Genomic DNA, 18,697 nt, shown 5'->3' with positions numbered 1-18,697 from the left:
GCCGTGAGGAGCGGGGCCGGCGGGGCCGGGCCGGAGCGGGCCGGGCCGGGCGGCGCTCCCCGGCGTCCGGCGGCGAGGCGCGGCCTGGGCCGCACGTGGGGCCTGCTCACCTCTGGGGCCCGGGCCGCCTTCGCCGCCGGCCGCCCCCGTGCCCGGCGGTTGCGTTCCCTCCGCGGCGGAGCGGGGCGGGGCCGGGCCGCTGTGCCCGCTGAGCGATGTCCCCGCCGCCGGCGGAGGCGGTGCCCGAAGAGGTGCTGGAGCAGTGGCGGCAGTACAGCGAGAGCGAGCGGCACTGGGCTGCGCGCCGCCGCTTCATCCTCCGCCACCTCCACAGTTACCCCGGTGCCGCCATCGACCGGCTGCTGGCGCTGTCCGTCCTGTGGAGCAACCACGTCTTCTTGGGCTGCAGGTGAGCGGGGCGTCGCTGAGGTGTGGGGAGGGGGCCGCCCGAGGTGAGGCCGTGGAGGGCTTGGGGAGCTGGAGTGGGGGACGGCGACCCCGAGGGCTTGGGGAGCTCTGAGAGGGGGCTTGGGGGGGTCTGCATGGCTGTGGGATCCCTGCTGAAAGGCGGTGCCCCGGGGCAGTGAGGTGCTGCGAGGTGAGCGTGTGTTCTGGGAGCAGTTCTTGATGCTCTTCTCCCGAGAGCTTCTAAAGCACGCGGTATCGCGTTCTGTAAGTTACCTGTGAAGGCAGTGTCCCTTTAAGCGTAAATCAGCCTTTGCACTCCATTCAGAACGTAGGGTTTGTGTTCTCTGAGAGAACGGCCCGGTGAATGAAAAAGTTTTCCAACCTCCGTTTGATCGCTGCTGCCAGCACTGGGACTTGCAGGGCTGGGAGGAGCCTCAGGCACACCGCACTGACCCGCCTGGTGCTGGGACGTTTTTTCAATGGGACGTGATGCTCTAAAGGCAGGAGCGGCTGCCAAATAACTAACTTCAGTAATCTGTGCTGCGGCCAAAAGGGACTTGTAAACCCTGAGTGGCACGTGGCTTTGCTTTTGTTGACGTTGCTGTCCCAAAGTCTTAAGGGAATATCCTGCATTATGTGTATAGATCCAAGTCAACTTCTTTAGGTGTAGGCTTGCATGTTTTCCTCTTTCTTTCGGATCCAAGTACTGAACTGTTTGCTCTATGAGCATCAAAATTGAGCTTTGTTTTAAAGTAACTTCGAATTCTAAAGCATGGATTAGTGTTTTAAAATCAAGGCTGTTGTTCTAGTTTCTTTGGTCCATGTATAAACTTTTATGCTATCTTAGTAGAGGTGATGATGCTCTTGGGAATTGCAGTGTTGTAGTATGGATACAAAGTGCTGATCACAAGAGCTCTGTGGCAATATCTCCAATCCAAAAATGATGCAAGTTAAGCCTTTAAGTTCTTGTAATTTCCCTGATGAACATCTTCAGCAGCACCTCTGAGGGAAGACACAAGCAGCAGATTGAGGCATGCTATGCAGGGCTCATATCAGTGAGGCTATTTCCCCAAAGCTTGTGTTGTGCTCCAGCATGAGCACGGCGCTGGAGAGCAGTGGGGAGCTTCACACAGAGAAACTTCCCTGGGAAGGGAAGGGACATATGGCTCAGCTGCTCTTCATCTTGTCCTCTATACCCTTCACCTTATTTGTAGCCCTAGAAGTTCCTTTGATGAAACCCACCGGAGTGTTGATTTGGAAGATTGCCTGCAGAATGTCCAGAGGGCTTAGAGAACATGACCTGTGAGGAAGGAGTTAAATAACGGGGTGTAATTAGTTCAGAGGTTGCTGAGGGAAGATGTGTGTTCCAGATATGTTAAAGGTAGCTGTAAAATGAGGAGGAAATAATACAGCCTGCTCCACAGCTGCTGAAATCGGAAGAGGTAACAAACTTAAATTGCACTGGGGGGGGACTCCAGTTAACCAGTGGAGATATGGGGTCCTCTGCCTTCACAAGCAGCTTCCATGAGGTGAAGTGGTGCCTCATGAGATGCCTCCTCCATGCCCCTGGAAAGCTGTCTTTCCAAATGTAGCATTTTAGCAGATAACATGTATATGTTAAAGCTTTAAAAGCCCCAGCCTTGGTGGTTGCAATGCTTGTTATTCACAGTTAGGTCCACTTGGAGCCAAGTAACTTGTTAGTAGTGTCCTGCCCCAACCTCACAAAGACACCTGCCAACATCAGGGGTGGCAGGAGGGGTAAATTTGGTCAGGTCCTGTGCCAGCATCTCAGCAGCAGCAGGGTAAGGGCCTCTTTTGCTCTTCCGTTGGACCACGTTCTGCATCTCAAACATAAATGACCTGGTTTTATTCTGTGCTTTGTGTGAGGCTGAGTTGTCTGCCTGGGGCGGGTACTGAGGTACTGGAATCCTAGCTGACACAGAGACTGTAGGAGTGATTTAGGCTTGGAACAGGTGCGGGGGGGGGGGGGGTTGGTGGTGGGGCCAGGTGCCCCTTGTGGGAGCACTCCTGACATGGTTTGTTTTTGGATCCACACAGGTATGGCTCACAGGTCATGGAAAGGGTTCTCAAGATGGCAGAGGGCATCGACATCGGGGAGATGCAGACGTTTGAACTGGTCCCTAGCAAGAAGCTGAAGAGACAGCGGTCCCCACCTGACAGTGAGTGCATTGGCTGTGTGTCATGGGGGTCTGGCCCTGCTGCTGGGTGGAGGGTGGGCTGTAGGGAACCTGGCAATTGCAGGGTAGCATGGCAGGCTGGGGAGTAGCGGCCACGGTGAGCACTACTGGACTGCAGCTTTTCTCTTCCTCTACCATGTCATCAGGCATATGTAATTCAGGCAAAGTTCTTTTTTTTGCTTAAGTAAACTATAATTTTTATTTGTAATTGCTATGTAATAGATTTTTGCTAATTACAATGTTAAGGAATTGGACCTGTGTCATTAAATATCACTGTCTGTCTGTCCTTCTTTGATGTAGTGATGTTCTGACCTGAGAAGGAGTTATTGTATTGGTTTTCAGATACGACCTGCGTGGAGCATGGATATTGGGTGTTTTCCTTTTATTTCCTAGTTGGCCTGGAGGGGTCCCACATAGCTCAGCAGAGCCCTTGTTCTCAGGGATAGGTGTTCCAGCTGTAGTTGTTCTAGAAGAGGAAATGCAGTGGGCAAAGTGGGCTGTCTGTCTGGTGGCTTCCTCCTCTAGCTCTACTCCACTCCAGTTGTCAGAGCTCTTCTCAGGAGGGAGGGCTTGGGGAGCCACTTGTGCCTGGGGGTGTGGGTTGTGGATGTGAGCAGCAGGCCTCTGCTCTGTGGGGCAATGTTGGTTAATAGTGTTGCTTTTCAAAATGCAGATGCTCAGACGGTACAGGACTCCTCTCTAGGCCTGGATGTAGTCCCTAGCTCTGCCAGAGTTTCTTCTCTTACTTTGATAATCCAGTCATCTTTCTGGGCTTCCCTGCCCCATCTGCAAAACAAAGAAAAATACTGCTTTATCCCTGCTGTGTTATTTCTTTTAGCAGCAGCACTGTGGGAATGGTTCCTTCCCTGTTGTGTGCCACACACAGCAAAGAGCTCTTGTGCTGGGGAGGGCCTTTAGATGTTACTGCAGTGCAGTCACCAAAATATCAAGCTGAGCAAGAAATGTAAACTTTGCCATAATTCATCAAAACAGTGATGACTGACAGATTTAATATGAATAAGAGCTTTGCCACCTGATTTGAGTGTCTGTATATGAAGTACTCTTTTCAACTGCAGTGAACTAGTTTATGATAAATATGCTATGATAGTGTGATGACTAGACAGATGTTACCAGACCTGTATTACAGCTGCACGCATCAGCATTGGGTTAGGTGGTTCATTCCAAGGTACTGAGGTGGCCCTTTGCTCCTCTGGTGAAGTTGCATGCATATGCCACTTCAGTGCAGTCTTAAAATCTCTAAATCTTAGTATTGTTTGATTTGGAAGACACCCTTAAAGGTCATTTAGTCCAACTCCTCTGTAGTGAAGAGGGACATCTGCAGCTAGATCAGGTTGCTCAGGGCCCAGTCCAGCCTCATCTTGAATGTTTCCAAGGATGGGGCATCTACCACATCTCTGGGCAGCCTTTGCTAGTACCTCACCACTCTTAAAAAAAGAAAAAAACTTCCTACATCCAATCTAAGTCTCCCATGTTTTAGTTCGAAACCATTTTCCCTTGTACTTTTACAACTGACTGCTCAAGAGTCTGTTCCCTTTCTTCTTACAGCCCCTCTAGATACTGACTGCTTTCAGCTCTCCCCACAGCTTTCCCTTCTCCATGCTGCACACCCCAGCTCTCAGCTTGTCCTCCTAGGGAAGTGTTCCATCCCTCAGATCATTTTTGTGGCCTTCCTCTGGTCATCTCCCTCTCTTCCACATGCCTTAACATAGGTACCAGGAGTTTCAGGATCTTCCCTAACACTGAGGTGAGGCTGACAGGTCAGTAGCTCCCTTAATAAACTTTTCTACCCTTCTTAAAAGTGGATGCTATGTTGCCTTTTTTCCAGTCACCAGGGACTTCAGCTGATGACATGTCTTCTCAGATATCATCGAAAGCAACTTGGCAACTATGTCACTCAATTCCCTCAGGACTCTGGGATGCATCTTATTGGAACCCACAAACTTATGGATGTTCTGCTCCTGAGGTGGCAGAAGTCTTCACAGTAGAAATCTAGTGTAGCTATCTTTTAGGTGTAGCATCTTTGCTTATCAGCTCTTTGTCATTTTCTGCAGGAGCTCTGTATATCATGATATTGTTCCTCGTTTGCATTTCTTCTGGTTAATGTATGGGGTCTGCCATTAATGTGGACTCGCTTCAGAAATGAGTGGATGGGTTCAGTGGGCAGTGCTGTGGGGCAGAGTGAGTGAGTCAGACCTAAAATCCTTGTAACTGAAGATGTAGTGATTTTTGTATGCTAGATGAGAAGCTGGAGGTACCACAAAGTGACCTGCATAAGGACAGATGTTCTCTTTTGATCAATTGCAAATGTTAAGAAGGAAACATTTTGGTTTGTGTCTCAGAGGTAATTCTATGCACGAATTCTGCATGCCTTTTCTGGAGATGACTCTGAAAGCACTTATCTCTGTCATTGCATTGTATTTATTGGTAATCTTGTAATTTTCTTCCACCCCTTAGGTCCAGAGCGGAAAGAGATTCCTGAACCTCCCAAAAAGGTGGTCCCTAGGTTCCGTGTGCGGCCACGTTTTGAACCCATCCACTTCGTAACCAGTGCTGAGAAGGATGGCAAGAAGGAAGATTCTCTGGACAGCCAAACACAGGAAATGCACCAAGAGGCAAATACAGACAGTGTAACACAGCCAGCTGAAAACTGTATAGATTCTCATTCTGAGAATGCCCAGCGAGTGGATCCCCAGATCTCCAGCTCAGCTGGATTTGGCTTTGCAAGCCAGGCAGCAACTCCCAATAAGGCTGTGAATAGTACGGACGTTGCCACAAGTGGCATGTTGCAGGTTTCTGTTCCTCCCTCATCTGTCCAGTCTGTATCAGAGACTTTCCCTCCATCAGCTATAATGCTGAAGCAGAGTTTTATTGAGAAACTGTCAGCAGCTGTCTGGAAAAATCTTGCTAACCCAGATGCAAACATTGGGACTGATAAAATTAACTATACGTATCTCTTGACACGTTCAATTCAGGCATGCAAGACAAATCCTGAATATATTTATGTTCCTCTGAAAGAAATTGCCCCCGCCGACCTCCCAAAGAGTAAGAAGCTCCTAACAGATGGCTTTGCTTGTGAAGTACGATGTCAGAATGTCTACTTGACCACTGGTTATGCCGGCAGCAAAAATGGATCTAGGGATCGAGCCACAGAACTGGCAGTCAAGTTGCTGCAGAAGTCTGTAGAAGTTAGGGTTGTGCAGCGGAAGTTCAGGCACACCTATCACGAAGACCTGGTGGTGTGCCAGGCAGGTGTGAGTTGCCCAGATTTCCCTCCTGCTCTCAAACCTCATGAGGAGTTTGTAGTAGCCAACAGGGACTGTGTCCCAGCACAGCCCGGTGCTGAATCCGCGAAAGGTTCCACTAACACCAGCAAACACTGGACTAGTTTTGTCCTCACAGAGAATGCCAGCGATGCAATAGGAATACTTAACAATTCTGCTTCGTACAACAAAATGTCTGTTGAATATAAATATGACTACATGCCCAACCGCATGTGGCGTTGTCGAGTGTTTCTACAAGATCACTGCTTGGCTGAGGGATATGGCACTAAGAAGACCAGCAAGCATGCTGCAGCTGATGAAGCGCTGAAAATTTTGCAGAAGACTCAGTCAAATCTAACAGCCATCAAAATGACCCAGGTTCAGAAGGTGGGCCGCTCATCGCAAGGGTCTGGGAGGAAGAAGGACCTGAAGGACCTTGTGGTTTATGAGAACTCTGATAACCCGGTGTGCACGCTGAATGACACTGCTCAGTTCAACAAGATGACGGTCGAGTACGTCTTCGAAAGGATGACTGGCATGCGATGGAAGTGCAAGGTGCTGCTTGAAAATGAATTCATCGCAGAAGCAGTTGGAGTGAAGAAATCTGTCAAGCATGAGGCAGCAGAGGAAGCTGTGAAAATCCTCAAAAAGACTCAGCCAACTGTTGTTAATAATCTGAAAAAAGGCACCATTGAAGACGTCATCTCCAGAAATGAGATTCGGGGGCGATCGGCAGAAGATGCTTTGAAACAGAAAATCAAAGAAGACAACATTGGGAATCAAATTTTAAGAAAGATGGGCTGGACGGGTGGTGGCCTAGGGAAGGACGGGGAAGGAATTAGAGAACCTATTTCAGTGAAGGAGCAGTTTAAAAGGGAAGGACTTGGGCTTGATGTGGAAAGGGTAAATAAAATCGCTAAAAGAGATATTGAACAGATCATTCGAAACTATGCCCACTCAGACAGTCACGTTGACTTGACATTCTCTACGGAACTGACCAATGATGAACGGAAGCAGATACATCAGATTGCCCAAAAATATGGTCTTAAAAGTAAATCTCATGGCCAGGGCCATGATAGATACTTGGTGGTAAGCAGAAAGCGGCGCAAGGAGGATCTGTTGGACCAGCTGAAGCAAGAAGGCCATGTTGGGCATTATGAGCTTATCATGCCTCAAGCAAATTGAGGTTCACTGTCCGAGTTTACTGGTGAAAATGACAAAAGACGTTTCTAGATACCTGGTTGAAGAAAAAGATGCTGCATTTCTTGTTGCGTGATATGTTAACATTAAAATCTTTTACTTTGCTCATATGATTTCTAAAATGTTGCTGGACAATTAGGACTGGCCAAGTTCTATTTGAGCATATTAGCACAACCCAACAGCCATCAGTAGTGCTGTTACTGTATGTCTTTGGTATTACTTGTTCCTTCACATTTTAATAGTTTTGTAATAGCAAAAACACATGTCCAACCAGAAAGAATTTGACACCGTTTAAAATTATAGTTCCTTTATTCTTCATAACCTTTTTGACTGAGAAAGGAAAAAATGCCTTGTTTTAAAAACAAAAAGGATAAAAAGCAAAAGAAATGCAGTTTGGAGGAATAAATCTGTATGTAAAGTTGGTATTAATGACAATAAAAATACAGCTTTATTTCTGGAAAAAAAAAGAAGGAAAAAACAAGTTTGTCACCTTTTGTGTAAAAAGAAGTGTGTGAAAACTGCATTTATTCCTAAGAAAGGTGTATATAGCAAGGTCTTGTCTCTGCTGTGTACATATGTGGAGAAAAATGTCCTTATCCACTGTAACAGTACGGTTTTATTCATAGGCTTTTACCTTGAGCCTCCCATACTGACAGCCACTGAATGCACCTTACTCATCAGTGTACAGGACTTAGATAATTCCAGTGGATTTTAACCTTGAAGCACTGCTTGACGTATGTAAATACCACAGTGAAGTGTGAAATATAAAAACTGGAGGTAAACACAGAGCCCACGTGTCAGAGATGCTAGTGTAGCTTGTGGGGAATGTTACATAACTTATTTTTTTACTTTGAATATAAGCTCTTTAACCCAAGCGAAATTAAATCTGTGCCTAATTATTTCTCTGCTCTGTTCATGTACCTCTGCTTGTGCTACGTCAAGGGTAACTCACAAGCAAATGGTTGCATTGCTCTCAAGTGCTGTGCAAGTGTGGAATCTCGTTGGTGCAGGAGCATGCTGCTGGAGTCTGGAGTGCTCCTCCTGCCTGAGAAGCAGGCTGTGCTGCTGCCTGGGCTGTGCCTCCAGCAGGGCTGTGAAATGGTGCTGTGCAAGCCTTGGGGGAGCAACCACATCGTGCCTGGAAAACAGGGAGGTCAGGCAGGGACCTTGGAAGAGCTAAGTGGGAGATCTGTCTAGAGATGCTGTTCTGTCACCAGTGGGGCCTGCTGGTTCTTTGTGCAAGGACAGTTGGTGAAAGCAATCCTAGTGCGATAATTCTTTGTTCTCCTGTTGGCTTGTGCCTCAGCTATTGCTTTTGTTTATCTGCTTCCCATATTTAACTCTTCATTTCTTTATATTGTTTTCATTTTTTACACTGCTCTTTTTTTTAATACTGAGTGACTGAGCCCCGCTGATGGAGCAGAAGATCCTAGAGATGTGCATTTGGAGAGATTTTCATCCAAACAGTGAAAAGAAGGAGGTTCTCCTGGAGGACTTCACTTACAGGTAAGACTTGCTCAGGACAGAGAGATCTCTTTCTGTCTTTAATTAGGTGGCTTCAGCTTGGGCACATGAAATAAAAACATGCTGCTGCTGCTGCTGCTGCCTTTGAAGGACAGAGGCAGAAAACTCTGAAAGGGTTTTTCTTTATTCTTGCATTGTGTGTTCTACTTCTGAATTCTGCTCACAGGGATGGTGGGTTTTAGCAGATGGCAGTGTAGGAGTGTGGAAGAAGCCTGGTACTTCCGAGTATTCCTGCAGGCAGAGTGCATCTCCCCCTCCCAAGCTCGGTTCTGCAGCAGGTCCTTCAAGCTTGGTGCCACTGGGAAAAGTAGCAAGAGCCCCAGGACAGTGTTGGGCTGAGAAATTTTTCTGCTGAACAGCGTGGGAGGGGGTGTGGGATGTCTGGTACCACCACAGCAGTAGTTAGCAGCAGTGTCTGTACAAGGTGATGCTGTTTTCTCTGCTGGGTAGCATCCCTGCCTCACAGCCGTAAATCTTTACGGGGTTGGGTACCTCTGTTGTTTCCTAGTTGAATTAGTGGGAGTATATTTTTGGTGACTCTTAGAGCTGAAGAATTGCCTTCTGCTCCATCACCTGTGCTTATGTGGCCTGCAAACTTCCTGGAACCAGCAGTGTATGGTTTGAAATTTAGTGGATGAAGGACATGCATAGGAAAGCGGAAAAGGTGAGGTTTTTTCATTTCTGGCTGCCTTAGGGCTGATGCCAGCCTTTGTTTTTTAGTGAGTAGCAAGACATACAAAAATGGAGGGAGCGGTGCGGCTGATGCTATGCTAGGAGACAAACATGAGCCATTCAGAAAGGTTTCTGCTTGTAAAGGCAGAAATACTTACATAGGGTACAGGGAAATGGCCAACATCCCTCATACACTCTTTGGTTGGCTTCCCAGTCTTCCCAGGCGTTGGGGAGTTTGTTTGGTGTTTGTTCTGCGCCCTAAGTTTAGTCTGTGTAACTAGATGGTTAGTGCTTCACTGGCAAATTTTGCACAACAGATGCTTAAGAATCAAGATTACTTGAGCCAGGTACGTTCTGTCCATACACACTCCTGAGGGCCTATCAGCTCTCCAGCCCTACACATGAAATTTAATGACCCCTATGTCTTGTAGTTGGCTTTCTGACATTGCTAAGTAGCAATTACAAGGGTTCAGCTTAGACAGTCCTTTAGGAAAGCTAGCAAGCGTAACTAAGCACAGCTGCAGTGGTGTAAGGCTGCCCTATGTAAGGCAGAAGGCAAGCTCAGTGAGTGAAGTGTTGTCACAGAGATGAGCTAATGCCTGATTTATCTTTTTTTTTTTTTTAAGAAAACCTATCAGGCTGTCTTAATTGTGCAGCCCAGGAGCAATACTGGCTTTTGTTAGATGCCAGTCATTTTCAATATGTTCTCCCCTTCATAAGCATGATTCTCACGTCAGTTAGTTACTGAGCCTTGTCAGCTACTGCTACTAAAATACTATTGCAGGCTTTTTTGCAACAGCTTACTCCTGGGAGCATTGTCCTGAGCTTTCTGCAGGTATCTGTTTTTCCATCTCCTTGCATGTTCTTCCTCCATCTGGAAGGGCTCATGTTTATCCCTGCACTGTGAGCATACAGCTCACCAAGCACAGCTCCCACCCCAAACATTTGGAAGCACGCCCCAGCTTTGTTGGTAGATGTTTGCACACAGCCTGAGATGCCTCCTGCTGCCTCAGAATAACCACAGTTACACACCTCTTGCCTATTTATACAATAAGCATTAAGGTTACACTTTATTTACAAGTTTTGAAAAATGTACAGTTTCTTACATGGGTTACTTGTGCAAAGTTATACTTCTTAACTAACAGACCAATGTGCACACAAAAGACACCGGAACATTGGACAACACAATTGTAGGTTTCATCCCACACTGCTGCTTAAGGAACTGTATCCAAATGTACAAACTTAGCCGTACAAAAAAGTGAGTCTGGACTTAACAACTGTTTTCTCAGAGTTGAAAAAATACTTTGATAAAATTGAAGAGAAACTAACTCAAGCATGCAGCAGTAGCTCACATAAACCACAGTAAACTACAAAGATTGGGAACTGCAGAGACTGAAGTGCCTACCCCATACTTTATTCAAACTTTCCACAACGCAAAGCTGGATACCAAATAACTTATCTTTCTCAGATAAAGATAAGGGGAGGGAAGAAGACACTAAAAGGAGAATAATTCCACCTCTGGAACGCTTCAGGTTTTACCTCTTCCTTAATATGGAAGGGCTCTAACTCAAAAGTACCGCAGCTCTATCTGCTGTTGTCCAGTAACACCTCAGTAACGGGACTACAGAAACTCAGTGAGCAGTCTCCATAGGCATATCCCTTAACATACTACTTTACTTTAAAAAAAAAAAGAAAAGTTTTTATTTCTCACCCCAAGTAAAGATCAAAGTACCACACCTGAAGTGATTTATGTATATCTGTACATAAATCTCGCCTGTGAAGTGCAGAAGTGACTAGCGTTCTTACAAACTAGTTAAGAGCTGGGAAACCAATACAAATGAAGAAAAAAACATTACTTCTTCACTCAGTACTTACAAATGCAGTGGGGTCTAAACCAATAGTAAATGACCAGCCTGGACAGATCAGCACTTTAGTAATATCAGTTAAAAAATGTGTATGTATATAAACATCCCTTTTGTCAAGCTACACATAAGCATCACTGTGTATAACACAATTACAATTAAAAGCTTAGTGTACACTACAGAAATGCACAATACTGCCCTAAGACTGGAGAGGGACCACAGAAAATGAATTCAGCATCAGTAATTCTTTTGCAAGTAACCCAAGTACAGTACATTTGACTTCAAAGTGGGTGCTTTATTATGTCCAAGGAGAAGAAGCTTCAGCAAGGGAGGGTGGCAACGGCACAACAGCTATTCTGCTTTCAAAGTAAATGCAGTGATGCTAGGATGAAGATGACTCAGACACTTCATATACTTTCCTCATCACCAGAGTGTTCATTTGCATCATCCTGGGTCAACAATCACGCCAACTCTGTTCTACTATTGCAGAAACCCGTTTTTCATATTCCCGCTTATTCTCTTGGTATAGTTGAGCTGCCTGGCTGTTTGCTGGACTGTTAGGATTTGGCTCATCCAACAGAGACTGCACAAAAAGAAAAAAGATGCTCAGACACGTGGAAGTACACAGTTTCTGCAATATATTCTCTAAACTATCCATATTAGTAAGGGGGCAGCAGTTCATCTAGATAAGGGTAGGGCACACTGCACTACTCCAGTTGTAAGTTACTGCAAGCTTTCAGCAGTGCAGTCCAGAGCTGGACACCTTCAGCAACCTCTTTGCATCTCTAAGGCTGGTTAATTTACACACAGTAAGTAATCATACTTAAAAATATATCAACATTTAGCTCCTTCACTGGCTCTGAGGAGCCAACAATGCTTTTCCTGAGTTGTGGTTTTTTGTGGGTTTTTTTTGGTAAAAAAAAAAAAAAAAAGAAAGCATCCTAATTTCATTCTGCCTTTTCATGCAGAAATCTTTTTTACCTGTATGGATGTTAAGATGGAAGAGACATCGTAAGTAGGACTCCAACGATTCTGAAGAATATCCAGACATATACTACCATCTGCATAGACTAGAAAAGGTTCAAGAAGAATGGCTTAAAACAAATTGTACAGCTACTCAGTTTTTCCTAGTATTGTCTGATCCTGAAAACCCATATACTGACAAACAGGACAGAAGCCAGTACTGTGTGGCAGACTGAAATCCAACAGACAGGCCTGCATGTAGGAGATGAAGCTTGTCACTGGCAGCTGCCTCAAGTATTCAAGCTCAAACCCTGCATATTCTTCAATGCCAAGCTTCTCTGTGATACTGCAGCCACCGCTATGGAAAGATGAAACCACCAAGAGATTGAAGGCAAAAATGTTAAGCTTTCCACATGTGATCCAAATAAGGAACACTAAAAAAAGAGCTGTTTACATACAAGGTTTCCCCAGAACATATCTACAGCAGCCAATGCCTAGTCTCATGACAGCTGTACAAGAACTTTCCCTCGGTGCACTCAGCCCACGCAGGCTTATTTGCTATGTGTATGTAGCTTACTTAGCTATCTATACCTGCTAAGTTGCAGATATTCATGAAACTAGTATTTCTCTGAGAAAAGGAACCAACCTTTAGTGGCCAAGGGAAGGGACAGATTCAGGGATCTTACTGGCTATAGTTGGAAACTAGTACTACATTTCAAGGTATAGCATTCATACAGGCCCCCAGTTGTATGAAAAAAAAAATGACAGAAGACAACTGCAATCACAAGTGTAATTATGTACATGGTATGTATAGAGAACAGCAAATAACTTGAACTTTTCAAGTTCTCTCTTCTGTCACGTGTATCAGCAGGCAGCTGAAAGAAGAGCCTTGTAAAACAGTGCTGCACCACCTGCAGGCTAGGAGGCATCTTCTACTCATCTCAAGCCTGAACACAGCTCACACAGTCACGTTCGCTGGAACTACACAGAAGCACACTGGAATTGTGCTTATTAGGTAGTGGAAACTTTTATAATACATAGTCTACTTCTACAATACTTACAGAAAGGTACAATTAAATGTACTGTGTAAATACTTACCATTTGGATGAAACATTTTAGAGACAAATCTAACAGTAGGTGGCTTATTTGGATATTCTTCTGTGAATTCTATTGTAAGTTTGAATGTTCCTGGAGTTGAAAGAGAAATACATTAGCTTTATTTGGAATAAGTTTACATGAGATGACCAAGAAGCATTCCTATGTAATCATCAATTGATAGAACTGTGCTTGTAAATCCATCGCTGGGCACAGAATGCAGATTGCTGAGTCCTACACTGGTACTTCTCTCTGCTATGGCAGTTCCTCCTGTCACTGCTAAAAGATGCTTAAAGGATTTTTTTTTTTTTTATTGGGTCATGAGATCACAGTGTTAAGCAAGCAGTATTGCAAGCAGCATTCTTATTAGACATTCTAAACAACAATCTGGTAATTGACTTCAGGTTAGCTACCCTTCCGTTGGGAATGGCTGCTTTAGTCCCAGACCAACCAATCTTAGCAATGCACTAACCTGACTGATTTTTGCCCTTCTCTTCAGACTATGGCAATCTGACAATTAGAAGTCTGACAAATAAGCTTCCCAAACACGGGTCTGAAGTACTAAGCATTGCTAGTGACCCACATCAGTAACCAAGGAGAGTGTGACCTTCCCTTCACTATCCCAGCATGTGCAATATGATGGCATATGAAGTGCCTATGCACACCCAGGAATACCCAAAGCACCTTTGTACAGACAAGCTCTCCTGTAAGAGGAGCACACCAGACCCTACAGTAACAGCCACGGCAAGCTGCCCAGTAGATGTACCACCTAGCTTTGAAGAGCTGGTCTGACACTATCAGGGACAGCTTCCCTGCCCCCCAAACACTCAGTGCCCGAAAGAGAATTCAGGGGCTCAGATACAAAGCTCATCCTTGTTTCCTGCTGTGAGGGACTTTTCTGGCACTGACTAACTATGGCTATTCCCTCATTTGGCTGGCAAGCGTACCAGCAGCTGGTGGCCAAAGAACAGACTTCCCTTTTTACAGATCAGTACGGAACTGCAAGAATTACTAGGGATTCCTTTTTGCAAGGCTATAAACTATAACAAAGGTCATTGCTCCGATGTTCCAGTTTGCGTATGAAGTCAGTACAGATGTCTGACAGCTTTTTGTGCAGCTCAAAGTGGAACAGTTTCTGTGCAGTGCAAAGTCTCAGCTGCCTAAAAACAAGTTTTTGCCTGTTGGCTATTTTTATTAGCAGCCAAACAACGTAAGAGCACAGAGCCAACAGCATGCCATCCTACTGGAAAGCAAAAGGAACAATAAGAACATTACAGTTTTCCAAACGAGAGAAGTCTGTGCATTAAGATCACTCAATGAAGTGGAAGCCTGCAGTGAGGCTATCGAGTTTTACTCTTGCTAATCCAGAGGCACAGAGACAGATTTGAGACCAGCCTGAAAAACAGGCTTGAAAGTCTGTAACAACCTGCCAGCTGCAGACATCCCTCAGACCTCTGTTCCCCACACAGCACAACCCTGGTGATGCGAGAGCTTTAGAACCAAACAAACACAGGAGGAACTCCCAAGTACTGTTTCCCAGCTCTGGTTTGCAGTACCCTCTTCAGGAAGTACTGAAGCAGGCACTTCTGTGGAAGACTGACTAAGCAAGCAGTAGGGTAAAAATCAAGCTCAAACCTTCAAATAACAAAGTTCAGTAAATTTACTCAAGAAAATGAATGTTATTTTAGAACATCCACTGAAGCAAAAGAGGAGACAGATAAGATGGCCAAAGAACAAATCAAGGGCAGTCTGGTCTTAGAATCCATTTAAAACAACTAAAAATGGGGAAGCCATCCATCTCACTAGTGATAGGACAGCATTACTTTTAATGCCAACCCGAGTGCGTGGCTGGGCAGTTTCCAGCTGGAGTATCTCCCGACTCAAGTCAGGATCCCAAGCAGCAATGGCTCTTTGAAAGAACTCCTGCAACATGCTCACTGCTGAGCTGTGTTAGCAGACAGTTCCAAAGACTCAGTGAACCACAGTCTGGGGTCACTCACACAAGTGGAATGGGTGTGACAACACACTGCTGGGATGAGTCCTTCACTGTCCACAGCATCACTAACTTCACAGCTTTCAACTAGCGATCCTTCTAACCTTTTCTTGACAGCCAATTTTAGAACAAATATTTTTGTATTCACTGTCATCCTACAAATGCAGGGATCATCTTGATCCCAAAATGTTCCCACGTCTGTTCTGCTCTTACCTCGTCCATCTGTTTCTCCTGCCTCAGCTCAGAGGAGGCTCCTCCAAGCCCCATGCCTGGCCCTGCAGTGCCCACAGCCCTGCCAAGCCCCTCCACATCAGCACCCATGACACAGGGATAACCTTGCCTCCCCCACCTGAGGATACTGAACCCATATTCCTTTGGTAATGAACAAGCCATACTGAAGGCAAATGCATTGCTTTCTCTGTTCAAGCTGCCTGCACGAGGACAGGAAGACAGGATACTGCAATAGCTACTACTTAACTCTCCTCAAGCCAGGAATCCTGCACTAACCACAGCATCAAAATTCAGCTTCAGAGAAACGGGTCTGTAGAGCTTGGTGGAGCCTGGGTTTCCATCACAGGGGCAATGTTACCAGTTCACATGCCACAAGCACACAGGATTCTAAGAAATATGGTAAAGGCAAGATAAACATCCTTGAGGTCCTACTGCAGCCACCTGCAACTCAATGCTTTCAAAGCAGGAGATGGAAGTTTTGCTGCTGATCTAAATTAGCAGTTGCTCACAGGCCAAGTCATCCTTCAGTTGTGAAGACACCTCGAATGTCTGGAGGTGGAAGGAAGGGAGGGTTGTTATCAGCATTCTGAACAGCACGTAAACATGCATTTGAGCTTAGGGCTTTCAGTTCAGGCAAAGCTATGAAACCTCAGGAGCTGAGACTGAAAAAGGGACTCACCAGAACAAGGATGAAGAACAGCAGTTCCCACAATGCTGAAATTATTAAAGCTAGAACAACTGACATTTTTCACAGCCTACTTTCACAACCTGAACTCTTACAGTACTACCCAGGAGGGACAGAGACTAAAAACAAGAATACAGAGGTGCACCAGTGTACCTTGGATCCACAAGGGCACGAACAAAACAAGCCCCAATAACAGCTCCATACTATAAATAAAAGTCTTCTTAATTTTAACTACATTAAGCTCAACTGCATCTGAACTGTGCTACCACCTGTCCTCTCACCAAAGGGAGAGAGCAGAGCAGGCACCAGCAGTGCCATATCTCTGGGCTCCATCCAGCACTTAGTTATCTAGCACAACGTAAGGTACATCCCAGAGAAACAGTGATAAACATGATCTGCTTTCCTGACAGTGCACTGTGAAAAACATGTACTCTGCTAAGAAAACAGCAGTTCATCACCCACCAAGACTGTAAGATTAGCCAAAGCAATAGGACAGCAGTAGCATATGCAGGTGTCTGTCTGGACTTCAGGCTGCTGCGAGAGGAGCAAGGTGCCCCAAGTTTTCAAGATAAAGGCACGACGCTTCCCAAGCACAGACAAAAATCAAACCAGCACGGATTTCTAAAGCAGCCTCCAACCTTCTGCAACTCGGTGGAAAAAGTATATGGGAAAAAAGCCATTATACTATCTGTTAAACTCACATTGCACTGGAAGAGACTGAACACAGCAACAACCTGTGCTTTACCACACTGCAAGGAGAGCCCCTCTGCCCCCAGACAGCAGATTGCTGGGAGACGCAGAGCACCAGGAGGCCAGGCAGCAGAAGCAACCCTCAGGGAAATTTAAGGGAACTCTCAACCCTAAGCTTTCCTGTCTATCGCAGAGAGGTTGGCCTAAATTACCTTTATGGGTATCTTCTAACTCAAACAATTCTATAATAAAGATAGCAGAATGCAGTTGGTCTACCAGCTTTACGCACAGTGTTATGGAATACGGAAGCTCCAAACAGCTCCTCAGCAGGACTAATCAATTAAAAGAAGTAACTGTAGATTTTGGATCTTTGGCCTGAAATACTTAAAATACATTAAATCCTCACAGAAAACATCTGGAACTTCAGATGCTCACTCAAGGATAAACAAGAAGCTAACCAAGAACGATGTAAGAGTTGAGAAGTTTTGCTTATATTTTTGGCATGAGTCATGCAGATCTAGGATTAATTACAGCCTGCACCCTAAGTATCTTAAAAAATGTATCCTTGATTTCATTTGGACAGCATTTCACGTCTAACAAGTTCTCACAGCGATGCTGAAGTGTTCATAACATCAGTAAGGCTGTAAGAGGCATCGAGGCCAAACCAAAGCTGCCTAGAGAAGGCCTGGGTCAGTGTCTGTGGAGGCAGCTATAGAAACTAAAAGCTGCTTTCAACCTTTAACCCTGGGTACCACCGATTGCAGCTGAACAAAACAGATGCCAACACACAATTCTGTTCACACGGGACTTACGGGCAAAGCACCGAAACGTCAGAAGGAAAATATCCCAAATAATGGCAGTATGGCAGCAGCCCTACGCCAGGCTTTGGGCAGTGCTCCATGCACAGCAGCCCTCCACCAGGCTTTGGGCAGTGCCCCACGTATTGCTGTCCCCTCCTGAACGCACCCCGGGGCACGGGGCGGCGCTCACAGCTCCGCAGGACCCCCTCAAACCTCGCTCCCCCCCACACCGCCCCCCCTCCCGCCGCCGTGCCGCCCACCCTCCACCCCGCAGCCGCACTCACCGTCCTCGAATGGGGTTCCCTCGGGCCTGCGGGGGAAAGAAGCAGAGCACAGCGTTACGGCGGCGGCCCGGCCGGCCCCGCGCCCGCCCCCCGCCGCTCGGCACTCACCCGAAGATGACGGCGTTCCACACCATGATGTTGTTCTCGGAGGGAGCCCCGCTCACCCCGGCCGGGGGATCCTCCTGCAGCCTGCGGGCACAGCGGTGCGGGCTCAGCGCGGCGCCCCCCCCCCCCAACCCGGCCCTGCGCATTCGGCGTAGCCCGGGAGGAGAGCCGGACGCCGCTGCGCAAACGGCGTAACCCGCGGCGGGCGGCGCGGCCCGGCGCTACGCAATCGGCGGAGCGCGCCCTGCCCCGCCGCCATGTTGTGCGGCCCCCTCCGCGCCCGGCGGGGCCGAGCCCCGCGCCCTCTCACCCCCCACCGCCCCTCCGCCGGCGGCCTCGGTACCTCTTGAAGTCTCGCATGAGGCGCCTACGGGCCGGAGTGGACATGGCGAGTCGGGGTTACGAATCCCTCATACACCGCCGCAGGGAGGACAGGGCGCCCGGGAACGGCGGCGAACTCCGACCGAGGCGGCGGCGACAGCGAACGGGAGCGGACGCGGCCTCTACCTCCGAGGCGGGGGCGGGGTGAGACCCCGGGCCGCACCGATCCGTGCGCCTGCTGCCGGGCGATCCCGGCACGTACCAACAGCCGCGGGGGGGGGGGAGGCGGAGCCGGATACCGCCGTGCTGCCGGCCCGGCCGCTCCCACCGCGGGAGGAGAGCGGGGGGCGGGGCCCGAGGCGCCGGGCCGTACCAACAGCCGCGG

The 18,697-nt window shown here is 47.1% G+C and overlaps 2 protein-coding genes across 2 annotated transcripts; one reads left to right on the top strand and one right to left on the bottom strand.

Annotated features, from left to right (window-relative positions):
- Positions 1–124: 124 nt before the first annotated feature.
- NKRF (NFKB repressing factor) lies at positions 125–7,873 on the top strand. The gene is made up of 3 exons (XM_031602721.2): positions 125–409; positions 2,467–2,588; positions 5,082–7,873. Exons 1-3 carry the CDS (start codon positions 216–218, stop codon positions 7,070–7,072), a joined length of 2,307 nt encoding a protein of 768 aa, XP_031458581.2. The 5' UTR covers positions 125–215; the 3' UTR covers positions 7,073–7,873.
- Positions 7,874–10,318: 2,445 nt separating this feature from the next.
- UBE2A (ubiquitin conjugating enzyme E2 A) lies at positions 10,319–18,637 on the bottom strand. The gene is made up of 6 exons (XM_031602723.2): positions 18,335–18,637; positions 17,995–18,075; positions 17,887–17,912; positions 13,207–13,296; positions 12,127–12,215; positions 10,319–11,728 (listed from the first exon to the last, which is right to left on the bottom strand). Exons 1-6 carry the CDS (start codon positions 18,376–18,378, stop codon positions 11,600–11,602), a joined length of 459 nt encoding a protein of 152 aa, XP_031458583.1. The 5' UTR covers positions 18,379–18,637; the 3' UTR covers positions 10,319–11,599.
- Positions 18,638–18,697: the final 60 nt, after the last annotated feature.

The sequence above is a fragment of the Phasianus colchicus genome, chromosome 14 (assembly GCF_987193195.1).
Source record: "Phasianus colchicus chromosome 14, bPhaCol1.hap1.1, whole genome shotgun sequence".
NCBI classification, from domain to species: Eukaryota; Metazoa; Chordata; class Aves; order Galliformes; family Phasianidae; genus Phasianus; species Phasianus colchicus.
Note: the sequence above shows the minus strand (reverse complement) of the source record. Positions and strands in the feature narration are given on the sequence as shown.